We start from the raw sequence: 16,939 nt of genomic DNA on the forward strand, positions 1-16,939 counted from the left end.
ATATTCATACTTTATTTTCGCAAAATTAGAACTAACTAAATGCACTTTGATATTCCATTAGAAATTCACACAGAATTATTCATAGCATTAAAATAATATATTTAAAATTCATAATAGCTAACATTTTTATGCGCCGAATTTAAACTTATTGACATCTAAATAGGCGTCAGAGCATACTTGTCACCAAGGAACTACCAGTGCCGTTTCCAACGATTCGGTGAAGTTTTCTGTTTCCGTATCTTTTTTGCCCAAATCCCCCAAACATTCTCAAGGGGGCTTAATCCCAGCTTTTCAGCTGATTGCAGTGGTGGAATGGGGTGTGGCAAATGTTTGAAACACCCCAGTCTAAACTCAAAATCCGGTTACTCCTCCACTATAATCACGATAATCGAGGCGTCAATGAAGAAGTACAAACGGATGGCTAATCAGTCAGTCGGTACTGATTAAGAATATATACACATACATACGAGCACATACATATGCTTCGTTTGGCTTTTACACACCTGTACTTTTCGTGTACCGGGTATAATAGATGGAAACTCTTTTCGCAGTTGCTACGTATAAACCATTAAAACTCAATTGAAAAACGCAATGAATATGTGGCAATTAAATTCAAATATAATATTAAATATTTTAAATTAAATCATTGACATTGCAGCTAGATCTTCAGCTATGGACTATCTGGACCCTAATATTTATTACTTTAATGCGTATCTGAAATGCATCTTTTACTTTTATTTTATTTTTTTAAGTAAACATTTTTCTTCTAAAATAGTCACATTTCTGTCGAAGACTATAAGAACTTAAGTTAGTGGAATTTCTACAGACTTTTCCGTGCAAGCATAGATTTTATTCTCATTTAACCCAACTATTATTTTGCTGACCGACGTCTCATCTCAATTCATTAAAAGAAAGATATCTAATTTCGTTTCAGAAATTCACAAAATGCCCTTCTTCTTGTATTATGAATCATGAGTTTGAGTAGGAGTAGGAATACCCGACTACCAAGGCTTGGTTTAATTCTTCTCGTCATCTATTAACTAAATAAAAGTATAATATTTTCAAGTAAATATGCACTCCTATCAATTAAAAAGTCACAAAGCAGCCAAAGGGCTTTAAAGGATTTTAAAAAGGCGTGTGTACATACACATACATAAATGTAATATCAGGTAAATTTCAATAAATACATCAACTTTGAGAGGTAGTCATGGGAAACAAAGAGCAATTACTGAACGCCTTGTTTGACCCTTCAGGCTCAGATACGAGTACGCTTTCCTCCCCTTGCTCGCAATTGTGGGCCTGGACTTGGACATGGCATGTTTGCATTTCCAAATGGATAAACAATACAAACCCACTGCATCTGACACTGAACCGTTGACTCGTGGAAGTTAGTCTAGAAAATAGGATACATTTCCCATACTGCACATCGTTCGGAACGGAACGGAAAATGTAAGGATCGAGGACTGACACACTTAGACGATTGAGGAAGGCACCGTGACTATTTTTTTATATTTCAATCAATTTAGAAATCTATGGGTTTGTTCAATTGATCGGTGTTTTGTTTTATTTGTTGTTTGATGCTTGTATGGGCTTTAATTTGAATATTTATTTACAATTTTTATTTAAGACTCGTTCCCCTCGTTCAAGTCATATATTAACAGTTGCAATAAACATCTTTCAACTTATTGCTTACATGTCTCAATATAATTTACAAGAAAAACTTACTTAACTCTAGTTTCTGTTGTTCTGCTTTTGTCTCTGTACTTTACGCATATTTATGATTTGCCTTTTTATTTTTTGATGCTTCGTTTATTCGTATGTGTATTTTACTAGTGAGAATATTGGGTGGTTAATTGAGAGTATGTATATATAATCACTATATATATATATATCTATCTGACTTCTGTTTACCAGCTTCAACATTTCTTTAATTTATGTACGTTCATTATTGGGCTTTTAACTATGCGCTTGCGTTATGTTTTTCTTTTGTTTTGTTGTATAAATAAAATATAATATTTTTACTTTTGCTTCGCTTCGAATAATACATGCCATTATACATATAGAAAATATGGATTATGATTCTCATAACTTATGGTTAGACGTTAACCACGTGAGGCCCTCAGATAGGCCATCGCCGGTTGTGGCACATGATGGTTGGACATACCAATTGCGATCTCTTATTCTAGTTAAGCCTAGTTTTTCCTGGATTTCATGGGGTTTCATTGCTGAAAGACACAATACAGGATGGGATGTGAATGTTGAATTTTGAATCCGTGTGGACTTGTCCGATAATAGTTACCATCAGGAAGATCCTGTTTGTTAGCAAATATCAGTATGATGGCGTCCCGCATCTCTCTATCGTTAATTATCCTATGCAGTTCCGTGCGGGCTTCGTCTATTCGATCTCGATCCGCACAGTCCACTACGAAAATAAGACCCTGTGTACCTGCAGATCAACAGTTTGTTAATTTTGTACAATTCAGAACTTTGTCAGCTTTTTTGCCCCGGAATAAATGATTACCTGTGTAGTAGTGCCTCCAGAGCGGTCGAATTTTATCCTGCCCACCAACGTCCCACACATTGAACTTGACATTCCGATACGTCACAGTTTCGACATTGAAGCCCACAGTGGGTATCGTTGTAACCGATTGCCCTAGTTTGAGTCTGTACAGGATCGCTGCGAGAATTGGGGAGTAAATTAGTTCTTGCACCTTGTAATTCGATCGCCGGCTAGCGGCCTGCTTACTTGTTTTGCCCGCCGCGTCCAGCCCGAGCATGAGAATTCGCATCTCTTTGTTGCCGAAAATTTTTGATAGTAGCTTTCCCATGGTGATGTGTCATCCATCAAACCCTAGCCAATCTGTAAATTGAATAAATGTAAAGTGATATACATATACATAAGTACATAAGTGTCTATTGGAATAGAGCCAGAGCCAGAGCCAGGGTCAGTGGGTTTGCAGATAGTGCTCGATGGGAGTTCACGTATCAAAAATGAATACGTTGCCACGAGGAGGCGCAATCCATACACGTACATACGATACGACACGAGTATGTACCACAATGCGTCAACGGAAGTAGGAGCATTATTTTGCATAATAATTTAACTTACATTGTGTTGTGTGCTTAACTGCCAGCGACAACACCATAGCTAGCGTTAAACTCGAACTCAGACAGAGAGCGAGAGAGAAAGGGGCAGAGGCAAAAGCAGAATTTATCAGTTCTGTTCAGCGAAGAGCTTCATTCAATTGGCCGCTTGGGCGCACAAACAGCAGAGCAGAGAAGAGCAGATAAAGTGAGCATAAATTAAACAAAAAAAGTTATCTCGATTGCAGAACTCAAGGCGTGTGCAGGGGTCTGACTGGATGCATTTAACAGAGACCAGAATGTCGAAGGTACAGCTAAAGCCGGCTTGGGTTTGGGTTCAGGTTCGGGCTTGGGTCAATATCATAGAAGCGTTTTGAGGAATTTCAGTGCTTCTTGCCTAACACGTCACATACACGCCCGAAATACACCAATACATATACACACCCAATGTCTTGATGATTATGATTACGCACCAATTCGATCGACGCGCGCCTAATATAGTTAAGCATAAAGTGCCAACGTGTAGTGGGCAGACACCAAATGCATTTGAAAAAATAAAACTGCTAAAAAACTAAGCTAACAACAACAATTTTGCACTAAATCTTTATTTTTATTTTACATACACGAAGCAATGTGACCGTAAGCGAAAGCGATGTTAAGAATATGGGCTAAAAAATACCAACTGCCAACTGGGAACATACTGAATTAATACATACATGGTACTCTGTAAATTGCTTATGGTGCTATGACACTAGACTAAGCTAACTTTTGCGGCGAATGAGGCCATAGAGACATTACAAGGGGGGTCGATGAAAGAACTTCAACAAGCTATGCAAAGAAATGACTGAATATGATAAATCATCAAGTCTCTTTTGTTAATTTTATTGTCGTTTCCCATAATTTTCTTGATCGTGATCAAACACTCAAATCAGTTATTCGCCCGACGCAACACCCTGCGTCTGCGCATGTAAGCACAGTGTAAAAGGCTATTAGTGTGCTAACGATGTTTCCGAAAAAACATCGATATCTTATCGATGTTGCAATCGATGTTTCTCCAGGTCTAATAATTATTCTTATTGGGATTTACTATCTAATTTTTGTTTAAACCTTGTTTTACTTAAAGTAGTTAGTCTTGTAGAAAATGTATTTATCAATAGAATAAAACTATGTGGGCATGGCTGAGGATATTAGTTAGCCAGCATTATTAAACGTTTTTTTGTTTGACCTTTTTCGCAAAATCCTTTTCTTAGACAAAATCGAATAAATGCAATTATATATAATAGACCAGTCAAGTATAAAATAGGTTCATTAATTGCATAAAATTATGTGGGCAGGACTGCGGGTTCTATCTAGCTAGTAATATTCGACAGAATATCCAAAACGTATAATATAACTGGAATTCCTCAGTATATTTTCGGGATATTTTTTAAATGAGGCGGTATATTATGGTATATTTCTGAAGGTCGGACGGTATATTTTATCAACTAAAACAACATTAGCGGACATTGTTGGAAATTTCCGCAAAAACGAAATAAAAATAGCCGCGAAAACGTCTGCACACAATGCGCCACGGTGGAGGCCAATAACAGAGAAGCAGACACAGCAGTAGCAGAAGGAGGAAGAAGCAATTCGTCAGTATATTTACGGTATATTTATATATTACGGTCACACTCAACGTGTGTCAAAAATTGTTGTTGCTGCACGCAATACGCGAATTTTTCGCTGCACAAAATTCAGCATTTTAACATAAAAATAACTGCAATTAATACAAACAGCTAAGTGCACAATAAGCTTACAAGTGCCGGTCACAATTTTGAATAAGGGATTGTTGTCAATCCACGCGCGATAGTGCGGAAATCACGTGATGAAAATACGCCTGAAAATCGCCCTCGTCCGTGAAATGTGATATAGTTTTTCTTCCAATTGGGTGGAAATTGGCTTTATATTAGACTTCATCGAGTGCCGCAGTGTTTTGATCAGTGGAACACCCCAAGCCATGCAGCGGCAAAATGTGAACCTGTTTGGACGTACTCAGTGCGAGTCCTACGCGATAAATGCGCAGTACAGGGGAAATTAGAGGCCGTCTGCAGAGGACTTCTTCCTCCGGCCCTCCCTACTCGCACGGGCAAGGCCCAATCGGTCCCGCTCTCGCTCCACCTATTCCTGGCATACGAGGAATAAGAAGCAAATAAATTGCATCCAATCCAGTCCAGACTTTGAACTTGCACTTGTGTGCGTGTGTGCGTGTGTGTGTGCCCGCCCGCTTCTTTATGTGCATGTGTGTGTGTACGGAAAACAAAAGAAAAGCCCCCAGCGTGATAGGCGCAGGGGAAGCAGCGACAAAAGAAGCGAAAACCCGCCCCTGCCCCTTCTATAATCAACACAAAGACACAATGTTCTCCCTGCCCTGGCTGCTTCTCATGGGCGCTCTGCTGCTCCTCAGCTCCAGCTGCGGTAAGTCGTGTTTCCGTTGGGGATGGGAGGATGGAGCTCGGGGCGGCCCTCGTGCGCTTGCCTCAGGTGCGAAACTAACCTAATTTCCGACACACTTTGCAGCCACCCCAATTGAATTGGTCATGAATACCAGTTCCTCGATCGGGGCCACCACCTCCGAAGCAGGCAAGTGGCAGCCACCACCAGAAGCAGCAGCAGTAGCAGCAACGACGACGACAAGGGCGCCAACGGTGAAAGCAGACGAAACAGCTGGCCAGGCTTATCTAACAAAATCGACGTCGCCATCGCTGACGACGTTGTCCGCTGATAACAGGAGCCATGACAGCAACATCAACAGCAATAACAAAAGCAGCCTCAACAATAGCAATAGCCACGGCTACAGCAACAACAGTGCAGTGGCTATGCTGCTGCCGCAAGACGGCGATGGATCAGCCGCTGCCGCACAGCCGCACGTCACGCAGTTGCCACCCTACGTGCCGCAACAGCAACAGAGCAGCAAGAAGCACGACAGTAAGTCCAAAGGCAGTAGGGGATCAGATCAGATATGGCCAGGCCAGACGAAAGCGCTTAATGAATGGAGAGCAGCAGTTGAAGAGGCAGCAGCCATGCCTTCGCGTGACTGTAACACCTCAAAGACTTTGAATGGAGCTGAAAAGCCCGCCGGCCGTCTGGGTCGTCTACATTACCATTACGAACTCCAACTCCAACTCCAGCTCCGTCCCTGTCTCTGTCTCCAGCTCTGTCTGGCCTCATGACGTCAGCGCTCGGTGTCAATGAGCTGCAGTCGCTAGCCAGACAACTCTCGTGCCCCACTCCCACTCCCACGGCATTCCGCAACCAGACACCCCCATCTATTGCATTCACTGGGTGCATTGCCGCCTGCATTGCATGCAGTTGCACTTGCAACGGCCTGCACTCGACTCGGAACCGGCAGAGAAAAACCCCGGCCCGGGTAGCAAGCAGGGAGGAGTGGCAAAAAACTGGTCGCTTCTGTCTGGCCCTCCACTTTACACTTGTCTTCCTTCCATCGTCTGCTTTTGTTAATGCTAAATGCTAAATGCTTTTGTTTTTGTTTTATCGCGCTTTACCTCTGCCTCTGCCTCTGCGGTGCGTTAGCGTGTGCTTCGCCAGCCGTCCTCTGGGCATGGTTATTGGCAGTACGCCCTGCGGTTATCATCAGTCAAGAAGTTTCGATTGAACAGCATATGATTTATGATGTGCTAAGCATTAATTTTCCCATTAGTTTATATTTCCCATAGAGTATATGTATATTCTTTCTCGCTTAGTTCTAGCTAATTCCGTTCTCTGTCTCTCTTTCTCCCGCTAGAAACCGTAAAATGTCACTGCGACATCTGCAAGGAGACGAACCAGATCTGCGAGACGGACGGCTACTGCTTCACGTCGGTGGAGAAGAATGCGGACAACAAGATCATCTTCAGTTTCCGGTAAGTCTCAGCCAGCCCAAGTCCGGCTCGGCCCGGCCCGGCCCCACTTGTTAGATCATATGTAGGTCTCGCACTACCCGAGAATCGAATATGTTTAATCGAGCGGCATCGCTGCCACACACCCATTACTCGGTCCAGATGCCTGAATATGTCGCAGAGCTTTCCGCCGGGCCGCTTCATCTGGTGCAACGAGGGTCGCCATGGCGGACCCACGGCTCGGCCGGCTGCCCGCAGGGGCGGACACGCCTGTTGCAACGATCGGGACTTCTGCAACCGGCAGCTGCGGCCCGTCATCAAGTACTATGCGGTGGCCACGCCCCAATGGGAGGATGGTGACAACGATGCCGTGCGGCAGCAGCCATCGGCCACCTTCGAAGGTGCGTGCGCGTCTGCACGTGTTTCTCTCCCGCCCAACTCCCTCTCCACCCGCCCGACTCCTACTCTCCCTCTCTCTCTCTCTCACTGTCTCTCTTTCTGTCTGACTCGCACGCCGCTCAAGAGTTCCATCGTTCGTTCTTTCGTTCGTTCTTTGGACTGTATTTTCTTGCCTCGAATGCTCGTTGAGTTCAAGTTCCTGAAATGATCATAACCCGAAATGCAGAGCACTACTAATATACAAAAAAGCCCACTATAAAAAAAGCAACTAGAGAAACAGAAGCCAATGGGAGAACAGCCTGCGATTAGAGTTTCATATATTGTTTTTGCTTATAATTATAATGTTTTTATTGCTACTAACCAGACTGAAATTTCCATTAGCAACAAGCGACGTAATACAGAAGCAGCAGTAGCAGCAAAGCAACAAAAAAAGAAGCTGCGCGCTACGTCATCATCGGCAAAAACAAAACAGAAAACAGAAAACAACAACAACGACAACGAAAACGAAAACGACAACAAATTGCCAAGCAATACTAATTTGTTTTAATTGTTATATTTTCTCTCTCTCTCTCTTCTCTTTATCCGTTCTCTCTGTTGTCGAATGTGTTTGCCCCTCGCTCGCCTCTCGTTTTCGCTCCTTCCATGATAACTGTACCTGTAACTGTGTACCTGTACCTGTGCCTCTGCCTGTGCCTGTACCCGTACTCCACGGCACTCGACTGGCACACTTTAGTTGCCTCGAATTGAAATACGAACTGCACCGGGAGCCGCTGGAGTGCCTCACCAGCCGCATCAAATATGATTCGTTTAGGATAAAATGTTGTAGGGAAGACTTCTGCAATAAGAATGAGATTATGAAGAGGATATTTGAAACAGGTACAGCCACAACAACATCAAAGTAACCACAAAAACAAAACAAAACAAAAACCAATCAATCAAAAATAAACAATACAACAATACAATTTCTCTCTTTAGTTTTTGCACAGCCACCGCACACACTCTCTCTCTCTCTCTCTGTCTCTCTCTCCCTTGCTCTTGCTCTCGCTCTCGCTCTGTTATTTACTCCTTGCCTAATTATGCACTGCAACAAATAGACAAGCAACAGCAACACACTAGCAACCAAAAAAAAATTATCCAATATGTAATCCAATCCAATAATCCGAAAAATTAATTATTTTAGTTTTGGTCTAGTATAATTATGATTATGATTTTGGTTTTGTTATAATTTCCTTTAGTTTAGGGTTTGCACAGAAATTTGGTTTATTAATATTTTCCATTTCCATTTGCACCTTGTTTGCTTTCCGGGCCTTCTGGTCCCATATTGTTTTTACCACCTCCCTCTCTCTCCCTCTCCCCCTCCCCCTCCATCTTTCTATCTTTGTCTAAACACACACACAATATACATACAATACGTATACGGAATCGAGCTTACACCTTATCTTAATAAATTACACTTAACTTTTGCATGCAAATTCGAATCTTGTTTGTAGTTTGTAGATATTTCACTTTCCAGCTATTCCAGGGGATTCTTATTTGTTTGCTATTTGCAGGGAGGGATTTTATAAGGTTCTGTATTAAATACACTGGTTAGCGGGCGTTTCGAGTAGAGCTCCGCTTGCCCATGGATGTTTAAAATTCGGCTGGTGCTAGATGGAACTTGTTTTTAGAACTTTATCTTTACTGTTTAGAGCTTGTTGTACTCTAGAATCTATTGGAGTTGATTTGCTTATGGTCCTAGTTCTTGAATTTCGTATATTCTTCTGCACAATCAATTGAGAATCGATTTGATAGCAGGTCTTCCACCAAATGTTTATTAAATGATTTTGCTGAATATTCAAAGAATCGTAATCAGTTCTCAGAGTGGGTATTTTGTACACTGTTTGGCCACAGTGGAGGTTCTTTTTATGGAGCTGATTGGGTAGACCCCGGTTATGTGATTTTCGATTGGTCCCCCGCTGTTTGGTTATAGATTAAAGACCCCTTCCCTTAGCTTTTCCCCCCTTCTTTTCCTTGGCGTTTTGAGAACCGAAAACGATATTGCTTTTTGCCAGTGCACCCTCCAAACAGTGCACACACAGCCCCCTGCCTGACGCTGACGCTGACGCTGCCGCTGAGTATCCCCACACCTAACCCGAACCCCTCTCCTGCCCTTGGCGTATATAACAATAAACCCCTCCCTTCCGCCTTTAGATGCACACAACGATGCTCTGCAATTAAACAAAACAAACAAAAACAGGTGCTACAAAAATTTAGTTAGTATGTAAGTGGTAACAAAACGCAACAAAAACTACAACAAAAGCTGCTTCGCAACTGCACAAAGCAACAACTACAGCCGCAACAAGAAAAACTTACTATTCTAATCTATAACTATCCAAAGCTAACCCCTAAAAGCCCTACTAGTATTAGTTTAAGTACTAACGCAACAACTTGAAGCAGAACCACACACTAAAGCCTATGACTACAAGAATACTAAATATTATGTATGTAGATGCCTGCCCTCAGACCAATTACCACCCCAAGATCCGTCCACCTGTAAATTCCGAACATCGAATGTCTCCTCACAATGTTGTCCCGATGATTATTGCAATACGCGTGCGAATTACACTGGGCCGATACCAGGTGAGAGTTGCACAGCCACCACACACCCACCAGTCCACCGAATTACCAAACACCCAAACACCAGCCCCCCCACAGCAACCACCAACAGCCCATGCCCATGTCCATGCCCATGCCCATGCAGTCTTGAATCCTCCATCAAAGCAGTCCAGCCCACCCACGCTCTCTTCCATTGCACCACATCATTGCGTTGTTTTGTTTCCATATCAAAAAAAAAGTAACGCACTTACACACAAGAAAGCTTCCAGGAAAACACACACACACCTACATATTTATCTATATGTATGTATTTACGTGTAAATATGTATGGAGACAGTTGTGGTTAAAATAATGGGAGTTTATTCAAAAATATGTACATTAAAACAGAGAACAAATAAATTTGTAGCACTCCTATTTTTGTGACCACAACTATACGCTCACTCACGCATTTGTATACCTGACTAACACGTACGCACACGCACACACACGCTCCAAGAGCCCACAGCTGCTTGTACCCCAGCCAGCCCAGTTCCCACCCCCCCCACCAATCAACCACACATGCACATGCCGCCAGTGTTGTTCGTCTTATGAGGGAAGATGGTTCGTCCTTGTTCATTCGTTGACTTTCTTCGCTCCCACACATCTGCATACACATAAATACATACTCGTATATGTAAATGTAAATCACTTTGTTGTCCTGTTTTGTGGCCTCGGCTACTCCACCACCCCGTCATCATTTTCCTCAACAGCGACCTCTCAACTGTCAAACTGTGTCTGCGCGATGTTTTGCTACGTTTTGTTCTGCTGTCTGCTGACCTTTTGAATCACCATCGTGCATATTGACTTATTAAAAACGCATTCAACAAAAAGTGAAGCCGTTAGCCGAAGCTTTGCATACACTTGCAGAACCATCGATCCTATAAGAAACATACTTACATAAACGTACGTGTGTATGTACATATTTATGTATATTTGCGGTAATAGTAGCATAGTGTTTCAATCTTGTGGAATTAACAATTTTTTTCAATCGTTGAGCCTCTCTTCGGTGCCTTGCCAAAACGCATTAAAAAACGAAGCAAGCAAAAGCAGACTGCAACAAGAACAAACATGTCTCAAGGGCTGTACTCCAACAGCAGCAGCGAGTACAGGAGAAGAAGAATTTAAAGAAGTCGTCGCAGTTGCGAGCTTTATCTACCCGTCTCTTTCTCGTCCACCCACCCACTGTCTGTGCCTGTGTCGGTGTTTATATGTGTGTGTGTGTGTGTGTGTGAGTGTGTCGACTGTCTGTCTAGGTGTTCTCTTTTCGTTTATGCAGTTTGCTCATTCATTCATTCATGTGCATTGCAGCTCCGACAAAGCTGCAGTTGCAGTCGGCGTCGTCGTTGCCGTCGCCGTCGCAGTCGCAGTCAAAGCTCGCTCATTTCATTCATTAATGACCGCATTTTTGTCTCGTCTGCAGTTTTTTGTCTGTCTTTATATTTATACCCTTAAAGAAGTTGTTCCTTAGTTGTGACTTTTGTAAACTTTTATTACTAATGTAATAAACGATAAATCCAACAAAAGTGGCTCAACACAAATGTATTAATATTAGTTTTCTTAATAATTTCATGTACATAGTATGTATTTAGTACCATCTTGATCAACTTCTCGAAGGGTATTCAAATTTCAGTACAGCGAATATGTACTTCCATTGCGTTATTTTTCTCGTTCATCATATCGTTCCGTTCTTCGTTGTTTATTTTGCTCATTTACATCGCACTTTTGTGAATGTTCGGTGGGGCTTGTGTGCTCGTTTTTGTCTGTAGAGTACACATCTCGATTTGGGTTCAGCTTCGGGTTCGGCTTTAGACTGATTCTCTTTTGTATTCATTTCTGTGGAAAGCCGGAAAATTCGAAGCGTTATCTTCGCTATTTTACTTGTGTAATTTTTGTGTGTTGGAGTAGACATTTAAACTGCGCCGAAAAGAGTACGGTGTTTGTACATAACTCGTGAAATTCATGTGCAGGTATTTATGTATGTATATCGTATGACTAATATTAGTTCTACTACTAATCACTAACAAAGTTACGCTAATCAATGCCAGCACTTCGACTTGCCTCTTGGCTTCTTTCGTTCTGTTTCGTTTCGTTTTGCACCCCGTTTTGCTGTTACGTTTATCATGCACATCTAACGGTCAATGGCTTTTTGCATGCCCTCCCTTTAATCTGCATTCTATCCGTATCCGTATTTAATTTTTCATTGATTTCACACACCTATCGCTATGTACGTTCGTCTGATTCCCCTAACACTCAACTGCATTTGATTCCGATTAGATTTTATGCCGGAACGCACTCTCAACAGCTGGGAACTGGTCGGGATCATTGTGGGTGCGACCCTCATCATTTGTGTGACGGGAACGACCTTCTGGTACTACTGCCAGCGACGCAAGCGCTTGGCCAGCGGCAGACCCTTCGCCAAGGAGGACTCCGTCTACGATCCCATACTGAATGGCAACACCACCATACACGACATCATTGAGATGACCACATCTGGTTCCGGTTCGGGTGAGTTCCGAGAGTATAGCATTCTACACTCTATCGCGCTGCATACTAATTTCTTGAATCTTGAACCTTCCATCAGCTGGCCTGCCGCTTTTGGTACAACGCTCCATCGCACGCCAGGTGCAGCTCTGTCACGTGATTGGCAAGGGACGCTTCGGAGAGGTCTGGCGTGGACGTTGGCGCGGTGAGAATGTGGCCGTAAAGATCTTTTCCAGTCGCGAGGAGTGCTCTTGGTTCCGCGAGGCCGAAATCTATCAGACGGTAATGCTCCGACACGAGAACATTCTGGGCTTCATTGCAGCGGACAACAAGGGTGAGCCTTTTTGCAAGAGTCATGGGAAATGCTAATCCTCCTTCCACATTTCCCTTCACAGACAACGGCACTTGGACCCAGCTATGGCTAGTCACGGACTACCATGAGAACGGATCGCTATTCGACTATCTGACTACGCACACGGTGGACACCAACACAATGCTGAACATGTCGCTGAGTATCGCCACTGGCTTGGCGCATCTGCACATGGACATTGTGGGCACCCGCGGCAAGCCCGCAATCGCCCATCGCGATCTCAAGTCCAAGAACATACTGGTCAAATCGAATCTAAGCTGCGCCATCGGTGACCTGGGACTTGCGGTGCGCCATGTGGAGAAGGACGATTCGGTGGATATACCATCTACACATCGGGTTGGAACTAAGCGCTACATGGCCCCGGAGGTGCTGGACGAGAGCATGAATGCCCAGCACTTTGACTCGTACAAGCGGGCGGACGTGTATGCCTTTGGCCTGATCCTCTGGGAGATTGCACGGCGCTGCAACATGGGTATGATCTACGATGAGTACCAGTTGCCGTACTATGATGCCGTGCAGCCGGATCCCAGCATTGAGGAGATGAAGAAGGTGACCTCGCCATTTTAGCATATTTGAATTAAAGATTAATCGAATATATTTACCCCTATGCAGGTCGTTTGCATTGAGAAGAGTCGCCCCAATATACCGAATCGTTGGCACGCCTCCGATGTGCTCCACAACATGGCCAAGGTCATGAAGGAGTGCTGGTATCCGAATCCCGTGGCGCGTCTCACTGCGCTGCGAATCAAGAAGACCCTCGCCAGCATCAGTGTGGAGGACAAGGTCAAGAACTGATTGTGGCTCTAGTTCCAGTAGCTTCAGTGCCCGCCTAGTGGAAAGAGAGTGTCTGTACATACGAGTGTGTGTGTGTGTGTGTGTGTATGTGTGTGTATACGTGTGTCTACTCCATGCAGCAGTAACCTGTAACCTGTAACCTGGCCCCGCGTGACCTTAAATGTCGTGACAGCGCCTGCGAAGCAGATCCAGCATCCCGTTAAGAGAACAGAAATACAAAGAAAGCTGTAAATATTAAGTGCTAATTGATCCTGCGGGATTTCATTGCTTTGCTTTGCTTTGTTTTTTGCCGTTTTGAGTTTTCCTACCCACCATCCCCGACCGACCCGACAATTGTACATAGCTTTCGTTGACATTTCCGCTGAGATTTACTTATATTGGGGCTGCGTGAGCAAAGCGGCGCTCCAGAGGAAACTGCCGCACTGCCATTAGTGCCACCAATTAGGGCCTAGATATACATACATACCCACTATACCCACAAAAGATACCAACATCGTAAATATATTTTTTATAAACCTTGTTTCAGAAACGAGACGATACAACAAACGAACGAAAAAATACAGTAAAAGACTTTGCCAAGACTGAAAAGCAGTGGAAATCAGTGAGAGATACATAATTACGTATATTACAAAGTAAATTGAATACAGAAAATACAGTAGATCCGAACTGCATGCACTTTTCGACTTCACATTATCAAATATATATGGAATCGACAGCGATAACAGGAACAGCGATGTGGGGGGCGGGAATCAACCAATTTAGGCGTAGACCAACAGAATCGTTGACCAAACTCAGGAAATCTTCAAGTAAAAGTAAAATTTAAACATACAAATCGTAAAGGTGCGCCGCCTGCTCACGTTTAGCCTGCCGCGCCCCAAAGCTATTGCTTTGCTGTGTGCGCCTCCCAAGCTAAATGTATCACACAAACTTATGCATATATCGCTTGGTGTATCCAAAATCCTGGATCAGAGCAATCCACTTCAATGGTTTGCTTCTTCATTCACGCCTCATGGTCATTAGTTTTGTTACATCACCTCTACATCCCAGTTGCATCAGATCCATTAACGTAGCCGTTTTACTATAATCTATTTGATTTCTTTTTCTGTTATAACCAAAGCTTGTTCTTCCTATTTTTTTGTAGTCATAAAAAGAGAAAGCAAAGTAAACGAAACTAATTGAACATTACAAAAGTATATAGTCATACGTATTTGTATATTAAATGTAAACTATTTTTGCTTCAATTGCAAATTGTAAGGAACTCGATGTTTCATGGAATCACCTAAGCCCATAGTCTAAGTCTGTGAACAGAGTTTTGCGTGTTCTAGAATATTTTTAACATAGCCGAGCGTTTTATTTCCCCCATCAAATGCCATAAAGCTGAAAGAGTCCATAACCAAATCCTCTACGAGAATGCAATAGTAGTTTCTATATACGAAATGATTCCTGAAACCCCCGCACACAATCCACACAGACACCAACACAAGCTGAGAGATTAACGTAATCATTAATTTAAACATTAAATAATTTCGATGTAAGCTATGTACCACTAAGCATTTGTACGGATCTTGCATGCAAGATTGTAACTAGAATTATGATTCTATTTTAGAAACTACTCGTATATATTAAACTATTGTTACATTTTTGGCGTGCGAAATTTCATTTCCTACATATATTAATTTCCTGTACGAACCAACCAGTCCGGTCTAAACAAAACCACATATTTCTAGCCTTTATACAAAACACGTGCATACATTATAAAATACGATGCATACATATATTTAGTTTTTAAAACTGTAATTCCTGTAATTGTAAAATCTGTAAATAGTCCGTGGAGTCTGTGCGTGCGAGTCAAACGCATAAAACGAGAAACAATTTAATGGATCGTGTTAAATGCTAAATGTTTAACTGTGTTCTAAGCTAAGTTTAGGCCGAGAGTTGTTTTCAAGAGACAAATCCATAAGATAAACAACCTCCGATGGGTGTTCTTCCTACCGTTCCACCCCAACCTTTGATCCAAACCAAAAACAATTTCCATTGAAAACGAAAAGAAACCTACACAAAAGACTTGAATCATGCGCAAAAATGTGAAACGAAAAGGAGAAATAAAACTAACAAAAAAATCCTATTTTTCTTGCAAAAAGAACATTAATTTTTGGTAAAAACGGAGAAACTTGACGTTATACGACTTTATATTAGGCTCAAGTAATCGAAAATTGTCTCGGTCACAAGTGAATGAGCGGAAGCGTTTGTAATGTGTATTTATCGTAATTGAACTGGATCGTGAGAGATATAGAAAGAGAGAAGAGAGGAGGATGGATTTACTTGGGTGTAATGTTAAAAACAAAAGCGTTGAAAGTGTAAACAGAGTCTAACTTTTAGCTTTAAGCTGCGTTTTTACTGGCACTTTAAATAAAATACAAAAATAAAACAATCTGAAATTATTTGTAAAAGAACGCCAAACGTTTTTCACTCATTCGCAATTTTTCCCCAAAGTACTTTTACTTAATTAATTGTATTATTATTGTTTGTGTTTTGCCATGTGCGCTCCCCAGTATGGTCTTTGGGCCCCTCGGTTTCTGTGAGTGATTTGCATATGAAAACATCTGAACGAAAAGGAGAGAATTTCGTGGAGGGCTGCCTGCATTATTCATACTTTGCCACTCGGGTGGAAACATTTTATTTAAATTTCAGCCTGGATTGTCGCCCTGTAGCGATCCCATGGAACCGGAATTAATGGTCGCTCCGCGTTGAGTCGAGTCGGGTCGATGAATGAAACAACCCCCGAACTCCAATAGCTAGTAAGCTTCCAAGTCAAGGGTATACCATAGTCTTAACTATTGGCAGGAGCCCTGTTTAGTATTGACAATCCCAGTTTGGTTGGAGCTCAATGAACGGCATGAAGATGACATGCTTCATTTGATAGAACAATTTGTTCATAAATATTATTTAAAACAACTCCAATTCCATACGTATTCCACGTACATATGTATGTTTCTTACCTGTGGATATTAATTTGGTCTTCAGTTTAGTTCTGGAATCCTTAAAGAACATGCCAGAATTGGAAACAGAATTATCACGTCTTTGCTTATGGACTTTGCGGTTATTAATTTATTGTGTTCAATTTACATTTAGACTTGAAACGATTTAATAATTAATTGCTGGTTAAATATTGTAAACTTGTATTGCAATAATTTTGCGGTTAATAACATTGAATGCCTCAGTCAGTATATTTTGGAGATTCTACGAAAAAAACATTTAGATTTCGAAAATCATTTCGAGTAACTGGATTATGGTTCCCGAG

General features: G+C 42.2%; 2 protein-coding genes across 6 annotated transcripts; one reads left to right on the forward strand and one right to left on the reverse strand.

The window, feature by feature from the left end:
* Window positions 1-1,591: 1,591 nt before the first annotated feature.
* On the reverse strand, window positions 1,592-3,732 carry LOC117188149 (ADP-ribosylation factor 6). Of its 2 annotated transcripts, none has more exons than XM_033391548.1 (5): window positions 3,558-3,732; window positions 2,747-2,860; window positions 2,522-2,677; window positions 2,300-2,446; window positions 1,592-2,225 (listed from the first exon to the last, which is right to left on the reverse strand). In XM_033391548.1, the coding sequence occupies exons 2-5, from the start codon at window positions 2,826-2,828 to the stop codon at window positions 2,083-2,085; spliced, it is 528 nt and encodes a 175-aa protein (XP_033247439.1). In that variant the 5' UTR covers window positions 2,829-2,860; window positions 3,558-3,732; the 3' UTR covers window positions 1,592-2,082. The 2 variants fall into 2 exon arrangements, with proteins under 2 accessions (XP_033247439.1, XP_033247438.1); XM_033391547.1 differs by having other exon boundaries at window positions 3,529-3,731.
* A 1,026-nt stretch (window positions 3,733-4,758) lies between these two features.
* LOC108159966 (TGF-beta receptor type-1) lies at window positions 4,759-16,069 on the forward strand. Of its 4 annotated transcripts, none has more exons than XM_017293645.2 (8): window positions 4,759-5,538; window positions 5,641-6,048; window positions 6,866-6,983; window positions 7,122-7,360; window positions 12,267-12,497; window positions 12,574-12,807; window positions 12,869-13,392; window positions 13,456-16,069. In XM_017293645.2, the coding sequence occupies exons 1-8, from the start codon at window positions 5,355-5,357 to the stop codon at window positions 13,636-13,638; spliced, it is 2,121 nt and encodes a 706-aa protein (XP_017149134.1). In that variant the 5' UTR covers window positions 4,759-5,354; the 3' UTR covers window positions 13,639-16,069. The 4 variants fall into 4 exon arrangements, with proteins under 4 accessions (XP_017149134.1, XP_017149135.1, XP_017149136.1 ...); XM_017293646.2 differs by lacking the exon at window positions 7,122-7,360 and adding an exon at window positions 8,092-8,234 and having other exon boundaries at window positions 4,760-5,538; XM_017293647.2 differs by lacking the exon at window positions 7,122-7,360 and adding an exon at window positions 9,847-9,977 and having other exon boundaries at window positions 4,760-5,538.
* The last annotated feature ends 870 nt before the right edge of the window (window positions 16,070-16,939 follow it).

This window comes from Drosophila miranda, chromosome 3 (genome assembly GCF_003369915.1).
Source record: "Drosophila miranda strain MSH22 chromosome 3, D.miranda_PacBio2.1, whole genome shotgun sequence".
NCBI classification, from domain to species: domain Eukaryota; kingdom Metazoa; phylum Arthropoda; class Insecta; order Diptera; family Drosophilidae; genus Drosophila; species Drosophila miranda.